General features: G+C 55.3%; 1 protein-coding gene across 1 annotated transcript in view; it reads right to left on the bottom strand.

Annotated features, from left to right (window-relative positions):
- The window catches only part of LOC129691108 (NADH-cytochrome b5 reductase 3), a 17,553-nt gene extending 11,018 nt beyond the window's left edge, over positions 1-6,535 (bottom strand). Inside the window, exons 1-2 of the mRNA XM_055627085.1 lie at positions 6,441-6,535; positions 17-148 (exon numbers count right to left, since the gene is read on the bottom strand). Coding sequence (XP_055483060.1) covers positions 17-148; positions 6,441-6,461 — 153 coding nt within the window. The 5' untranslated portion in view covers positions 6,462-6,535. The remainder of the gene's footprint in view (positions 1-16; positions 149-6,440) is intronic.
- Positions 6,536-8,280: the final 1,745 nt, after the last annotated feature.

Raw genomic sequence — 8,280 nt, 5'->3', positions numbered from 1 at the left:
GGGGTGAAGCACTCACCTCCTTGTCCACGAGCCGCAGTGGGTACTTGATGTCTGGGTTCTCAAGGGTGATGGCCGGTGAGGAACGCTGGAACAGCTTCATGAGGAGGCTGTAGAGGAACCAGACGGGTGAGAGCACCACGCGGCTCAACTGCAAAGATAGAGCAGTGCCCAAGTCAGCACAGGGGCAGGAAGAAGCCCCAACCCTCCTTACAGGTGACGCTTCAGCATCCCTGGGCCTCTTCCTCCAGTGACCTTTCCTCTCGAGCCTTGTCCAGTGAACTCCATTCGGCAGTCCACCAAGAGAAGCTGCCAAAACCGGACTCACGGACCTGCCACGTCACTCAGTCTTCTGTGCCCATGAGAAGTTTTGAAAAGCCTTGAACTTCTGACCCTCCTTGCTACCAAGTGTGGAGATGATTGGCATTCGTGTCATGCACGCTGAGCAAGTTGTCTACTGACTGAGTCAAATCCCAGGCCCAAGTTCCAGTTCTCAGGCGGGCTCAGGATCTGCCTAAGAGCCCTACACTGAGCACAGGGCTCCAAGCAGTTTCCTGGGGCCACGGCAACCATACTTTCTCTTCCTCACTTCCACCCAGAGCCATGGAAACACACCAGTGAGGATGGATAAACTGAGTCGCTTCGCCATTAATAAAGACCCTGAGTCTCTCCCTGGGTGCTGGGCTGGGCACTGCTCCCTCGGGCTGAGCGGCCCTAAGCAGCTGTTTTGGGAAGTTGGGCCTAGCTGAAACAAGTGAGTCACTGGATCTGGCTCCTGCCCTTTCTCCGTTTTGTGGTTAGCAGGGATGTGAACAGCCTCAGCAACAGGCTCTTACTTCCACTGTCATGGCAGACTAAACTCACAAGCAGGAAGCTCTTTCCTCTCTGGTTATTTCTGTCAGGTATTTTGATCACAAGAGAGGCATTCTCACTCAGCCATTTGGTTAGTCCTGCTGTAGTGCTTAAGGAAGGACACTCCCACTCTCAAGGCCCAGCCCCACTGTACCCCTCTCTCAAAGCCCTGCCCAGGACTCCCCACCTTCCAGTAACACTCTGCCTGAGCCTCTTGGCCCATCTGCAGAAAGAATGCAAGGCTAACCATGAGGTATTCCTGCCAGGGAACAGTGAACTGAGCTGGGGGCCCCCAATTCCCAGAGGGGTGTGCAACCTGAGAAGTGGAGGGACCATTAGCCCCACAAGCTCCTCACCTCCAAACCGGCCCTGCAGGTTCAAGTAACTCCAGCAGCCAAGGGCCCTTTGTTGGGCCCAGAACACACTGTCTCTCTCCCAGTCACGGCCTCGCCCTACAGGCCCCTGGTATGTTTCTTACAAGTTTAAAAAGAGCCAGTTGCTGAAGCCATAACCCCAGCATCAGGACCATCCCTGTTTAAAGAGCATCCCTGTGCCCAGCATCATACAAGCACTGTTCCAAGGCTCAATGAAAAACAAAGTTGGCACCATGGTGTGTAAGCTCAAAGAGACCCAGGTTTGAGGCCCAGCCCAGAACTCAGAAAGGGTTCCCTAAGGACTTGGGCCTCTGGACAGGGGAGTGAATGCGGCCTCTAAAGGCCTTGCAAACAACCAGCCATGAATCCTAAGCTGGTACTGCTCTAAGGACAAGGCCTTGTGTCCTTGAGACCACTCCATTTCAGCCACAGATGGGAAACAGGCCAGAAGGAATTGCTCTGCCCCAAGTCCACACTGAAGTCCCAGGACCACATTCAAACCACCACCAGATTGTCACCTGCTTTCTCATGGTAAACAAGTGACTGGCCAAGGGGACAAAACCAAACATGAATGAGACTGCAGTTTGCATTCAGGACTTTGCAGTCCTGCCTTGCTGTTCCTTAGCCACCTCAGGGGACAGGCCGTACTGTGTCCCCATCACAGCCTGCAGCCCTGATCAGATACCAGGACCCTGCAGAGGGCCCAAGCATATTTCTAAGCCTGGCTACCCAAACCAACAAGCTGCTCTACTCTCCCCCCATCCCCCAACATGCACCTGGGCTCCCACCACCAAACTTCAATGCACCTGTTCTGTGTGTCCCACAGGATTCCTCTCCCTGCACCCTCCTCCACAACTTGCCTAGTTTTGGCTTTTCTTGGCCCCACCCCCTATGGCCTGCCTCTAGAGGTACCAGCAGACTCTTTTTTTCTTTTCTTTTTTTTTTTTTTTGCTAGCCTCAAACAAACTCACAGAGATCCTCCTGCCTCTGCCTCCCAGGTATGCGCCACCACGCCCAGATTAACCTGAAGACTCTTATGAATCCTTCAGAGCCCAACTCAAATGTTAAATCTTCCCCAAGGAGCCATGCCTAACTAGACCTTCAGTGACTTTTCACAGCCTTGGCCTCTCTGTAAGCTCTCTAGGGTGAGGACCACTCTGGTGGTTTTTCTGCTATAGATGGTTCCATGGCAGGGAGCAAAACCATATCCAGAAACTACCACTGTTGGGAGTCCTAGGAATGAGTACCAGTGACTCTGCCCAACTGGACCCATGCTCCGTGTACCCTGCTTTATAACCCCCACACCCCCCCCCAACAAGTCTGTTGGCAGCTGCACTCCCAGGGCCTGGCACACACCTGGATTCATTCCTGACCCTCTACAGTGAGCTCCTGTTGTGGTCTAAATGGGGAACATCCCCCATAGGCTCACGGATTTGAACACTTGGTCCCCAGTATATGGTGTTGTTTAGTGGGGTCATAGAGCCTTTTAGGGGGTACAGCCTTGCTGGAGGGTGTACCTCAGTGGGGAGAGACGAGCTATCTCTGCTTCCTGTGTGTGGCTGAGATGTGATCCCTCAGTCCCCTGCTCCTGCTCCCATACCTTTCCTGCCATGATAGACTCTAGCCCTCTGAAAGCATAAGGCAAAACAAACTCTCCCGTAAGCTGCCTTGGGTCATAACATATAGAAGTTAACGCAGCTCTCCCTACACCCCCATTTAACAAAGGAGGCTCAGAGAGGCCCAACACAGAGCTGGCCATGTGTGGACCAGCCCACAACCCTCACTCACCCTACACCTAACAATGCTAGCCAGTGTTGAGGGCAGTGTCTACAAAGACGACCCCGCTGTCAGGACTATGGGCGGGCGCCTGAACACAGGCCAGGGCCCCACACAGCCCCTCCACCAGCCGTGGGCTCAGAATGGCCCACCTCTCCTGTCTCCAGGTAACTTCAGGTTGCCTGGTCACTCTCCCAGCACCCGGTGCAGCAGACACTCAGCAAATACTGAAAGGACAACAGCATCTCTCTCCTCTGACCCCTCAGGTCTCTCTGACTTCTTATGTTGTCTAGAAGTTTCCAGAGCCAGCAAAAGCCAACACTGCTCCACATTGGGAAAGGGCTCCTGGCCTGGAGCATGTTCAGAAGGTGCAGGCTTCACGGGCCAACAACCGGCTCCTGGCTGCTCCCAATAGTCACTGCCCTCTGACCTCAATCCTCAGGCTGCATCTGGGAGGTGCTCCTGTCACTCCCAACTCAGGTGAGAAGATAGAGGCTTTGGTGACAAGCCTGTGCTCAGGGACACGTCTGAACACTGTGAGGGGAAAAGTGAACCTTTTCTATATAAAAAATCCCCATCTAGGAAGGCAGCTGTGACGAACCATCCTGGCCATCATTTAGTCATTCAACAACCCCAGCAAACACTCCTGTGTCTAAGGTACGTGTGTGGCCCAGGCCTAAACCCCATGCCCAAGGAGCTCAAACTAGAGAAGGGGAGGGACCCAGTCACAGGGGGTGGGGAGCTGCACCAAGCTCAGGAGCAGTAGGATGATCTCCAAAAGTTAGAGACTCAACTCACCGGGAGGTGTGGTTGTATGGCTGTATTCTGTCCTCACTGGCATGGGGTAAACAGGTTGTCCCCTGACCCTTCCTGGCACCACCCTAGTCCCTGCAGCGGTGGCCAAGTAAACAGGAGGCAGATGGCTGAGGCCAAGTCCCAGCCCTAGTTCCTTCTCAGCTGTGTGTGCGTGCACACAGGCGCACGCGCACGCGCACACACACATACATACATACATACACACACCACACACACACACACACACACACACACACACACACACACACACACACAACTTTGACCCAACCAGTTTCAAGTCCTTGAGAGCAGCTGCTTCCCAGGCCTTAACCCTGTAGGCCACACTCCACTGTACCTAAGAACCTACCCCTTCCTCTCCTTGCTATGATAGCAAAGAAGGGTAAAGGAAACTGGGTGCCATGGTCTCAGGGAGAAGCCCTGAGTTCACTTAACGTAGCTAAGGGATGCACAGCCTGCCCCCAACCACAGGACACCCTGGCTGGCTGCTCATGCCGGCATTGTCCCCTCTAAAACCCTGGAATCCGCTCTGCCCAGGCTGGATAGGCAGGGCAGGCAGAGAGCCCCACCCCTATCTCTCTCCAGGTGCCAGCTCCCTGACCTGGGGCTTAAACAAGCCAGTCATTGACTCGCTTACCTGCCTACCGCCTACTCTCCAGCTGACCGTCCATGATCAAGTGACCACAGCCCTCCCGGTCTTGCTCTAAGTGGGAGGGAGTGGGAGGAAATGGAGGAAGTCCTGAAGCAGGGGGGCTCTGGGCTAGGCTCCAGACTATGAGGGAAGGGAGCCCAAGAGGAAGAACAGGTGGATAGCTGAGCCACCCCCTCTGGGGATTCTAAGCCACCAACTAGCCTCAGGGTTGCCAGGAGCCGTGGGAAGGCATAATATACTCTACAAGAGGAATGGGTCTGTCAGGGCTTGATGGAACTCACAAACAGGCAGAGAGGCAGTCCCAGAGCAACCAGCCAAGCAAACCAGTAACGCTTTCCAGATGGACAGCAGACTCTAGAGCCATCCTATGGGCTAGGGCCCCCAGTATATGCAAGAGGCCTCCCACAGGGCCTGCTCGGCTCAGATAAGACATCTGATCTATGCCCAGCAGCCACACACACACAACACATGGGACCCCAGGACAGGAGGCTTGCTCATGTATACTGTGGGCACTGGGGACCAAGTGGACCCCTAGTCAGTCCCGTAAGTCAAGGACAATACTAGGCAATCCCGGGACAGATCAGGCCACGGCCAGGGTCTCCTGATAATTAGACAGAGCTCTGCTGCCTGCAAGGAAGTACTGTTGACTTAACATGAACGGATGGGACAGCCATGTGCTGAGGTGCTATGACACGCCCACCAACACGGTCCAGAAGGTGAGGAAAGCTTGCAAAGGAGGGAAGGGTAGAGGACCATGGGCAGTCTCCAGGGAAAGTGGTCAGAATGTCATGTGGGGGGGGGGGTGATGTCACTCTGGGGTTTGCTTTGGGCCAGGCTGCTCCTTAAATGGACCATCCTGGATTAGTCACTCTCTCAAAAGCAAATGCAGCCAGGCTATGGTGGTACACACCTTTAAATCCCAGCACTCGGAGGGCAGGGGCAGGTGGAACTCTATGAGTTCCAGGCCAGCCTGGTCTACAGAGCAAGTTCCAGAACAGCCAAGGCCACACAGAGAAAGCCTGCCTCAAAAGACCAAAAAAAAAAAAAAGAGCAAATGCCACACCAAGAAGCCAGTTGCCTGTCTTCACCAGGACCCCTGGATCTTGCAGAGAGGACACTCACCTAATCTTGCCACACCCAGAGAGCTGGGCACCTCGAGGGTGTGTTTGTGTGGTTGGGGCTGGGCACACTTCCCACGGATGCTCTTTAAGAGAGCATCAGGGAGAAGAGGTGGTCTCCAGGGCTGTGGAGGAGCCCTTGGTCCACCCAGAGTAACAGGGAGAGGGTAGACTTACAGGCCTTAGGAGGTTCCGGCACCCTCAGCTCGCTGAGCTGCTAGTTCAGGCTAAGGGACACTTTTTCAGTGACAGCACAGTTCTGTCATGGGAACAGGCGGGGCTTTCAGGGTGACAGCAGTGAAGGCGATGGCCAGCTACTGCCTTGTTTATGGCAAGAAGATGCGCCTAATCCCTGGTCGAGAGACATATGCTACACACTTCTCCCATTGCACACCCCCAAAGGACTCACGTGTCCACTACTCACACCCGTGTCTGTGTCTTCATGCCCCCGCCCTCATTCTCACACATAGCCCCTACCGGTCCCTCCACGCACACACCTTCTCGTGCACAATTACACGTGTGCACACATTACAGGTAGCAGCGCGGTCCACAGTTCCCTGGGCTCCGTCACTCTCAACTTTCTCACTCTCACAAGTCACGCCCACTCACGCGGGGACACAGGTCACTCATGCCCTGTCACACTCGCGCGCACCCCAAGAGGGTCCCCAATGTCCACCCTGCACTCCGGCCCCTCTGGCCTGAAGCAGCGCCTGAGTGGCGCAGCCACGAGCCAGGGCGTGAGTCACGGTCCGCAAGGGGCCGGGTGGGGCGCGGTGCTGGCGACCGGGCGCTGGGCGCCCCGGATCGTATCGCGTCCCCACGGTACGCGCCTGGCGACCCCCGACCCCTGCCGCCTACCGTGCTCAGCTGGGCCCCCATGGTGGCGGAGAAAACAGTGTCCGTGCCGTTCCACACCCCGCTAGCAGACGGCGGCTCCCCCAACGACCCGCCCCAGCCGCAACACCTCGGAGGCGGGGCCACCTTGCGGAGCCAGTCAGGAAAGCGGAGGTGGGAGGACGGGAGGCGGGGCTCCTGGTGTCCCCGCCCACTTCCGCCCTGTGAAGCTGGCAACGCGCTCTGAGTGGCTGACGGCGCTGCACGGGAAGGGGCTCAGCCGGACTAGCTGCTGTGGCGCCTCGGTGTGGCCTCGGGGGCGGTAGCTTGTCGCCTCTGGGCCTGTATTGTCCTGGTGAGGAGAACGAGATGTCGCCCCTCCCCCCATGATAGGCTCTCAAATCCCGAACCTTCGGTCCTGGGAGCCTGCAGGAGCTGACTGTGCTAGCCGGGGCTCAGATCGCACCCAGGGCGTGTAGCCAACACCGCTGGCCACCGAGTTCAGGCCGCAGCCCTGCCCTGCCCCAATTCAAGCCTTTGAACCGGTTGTTCCTTCCTGAACAAATCTCCAAGTGTACAGAGGCCAGCTCCGGATTAAAATTCAGGTGTCACCTCTTCAAGCAGGCCAGCTCTGGCCCTGTGCTCCCTCGAGGGACCCCGCTCATGCAGAGTGGTCTTTGTAGCCCTTACGATATTCCCCCACCCCCACCTCCTCTGGCCTCTGTTCATTGACCCTGCTTTCCATCCACATACGCATCCTAGTAGACTGTGGAGCTTCCCCCAAGTCAGGGTTCTGCATGCAATCAGTTCCTTGTGCGCCTGGAACCAAGAACATGGCCTAGCACAGAGGTACTTCATGACCGCTTGCTGAATGTGTGATCTAGTGGGGAGGTGAACAGGATCCATATTCTTCAGCGTGGTACTGGCCAGATAGAAAAGGGAAGATTGCTTTAAGAGCTCCAGGAGCCTGCAGAGCCTAGAGGTGGGGACAAGTAGGGACAAAGCTGGAGGTGAGCAAGGCTAGAGAGGCTGACACAGGTGTGGGACCCGGAGGAGCATGGGAGCTCAGAGGGCTGAGGCAGAGAGAGGAAGTGGCCTGGCAGGGTGATCCATGCGTTAAATACCGGAAGAGGCAGGTGGATCTGTGGGAGTTAAGGCTACACAGTGAGGCTATATTAGTTACTTTTCTGTTTGCTGTGATAAAACACCGTGGCGGAAGACAACTTTGGGGAGACAGCGTGTATATTGGCTTACAGTTCCAGAGGTGTGAGTGCCCGTTATGGCGGGAAGGCATGGGCACAGCAGCAGGCAAGTATGGCCAGAGGGCGTAGGATGCTGAGAGATGAGGTCTGAACCTTAACTGCGAACTTCAGAGAGAACCAGAATCAAGGCCAGGCTACAAGCTCTCAAAGCCCACCCCCAGGGACAGCTCTACCTCCGTCAAGGCCACGCCTCCTAAACCTCCCCCCCAGACCACCACAAATCTGGGACTGTATGTTCAAATACCTGAACCTATGAGGGCCATTTCTCATCTGAACCACTGCAGAGACCCAGTCTCAAAAAGAAATAATTTACAAGAGGTAAAATAATAAAATATATAAATAAATGAAGGAGCAGTGGCTGACATCTGCAATTCCGGACCTTGCATAGTGGAGGCAGGAGGTTAAGGGGTTCGAGGTTATCCTTGGCTACTTATTAAGTTGAGGTCAGCTTATGCTACATGAGACCCTGTCTCAAAGAAATAAATAAGTAAAAAAAAAAAAAAATAGAAACTATGATTGGGGGTGGGGTCACCTGAGCTATAAGGGTGGATCTGGCATCAGTTAAGCATTGTCCTGCTCATAGTCCCAGCACTCCGGAGGCT

The sequence above is a fragment of the Psammomys obesus genome, unplaced genomic scaffold (genome assembly GCF_907164565.1).
Source record: "Psammomys obesus unplaced genomic scaffold, mPsaObe1.curated_primary_1811, whole genome shotgun sequence".
Lineage (NCBI taxonomy): Eukaryota > Metazoa > Chordata > Mammalia > Rodentia > Muridae > Psammomys > Psammomys obesus.
Note: the sequence above shows the minus strand (reverse complement) of the source record. Positions and strands in the feature narration are given on the sequence as shown.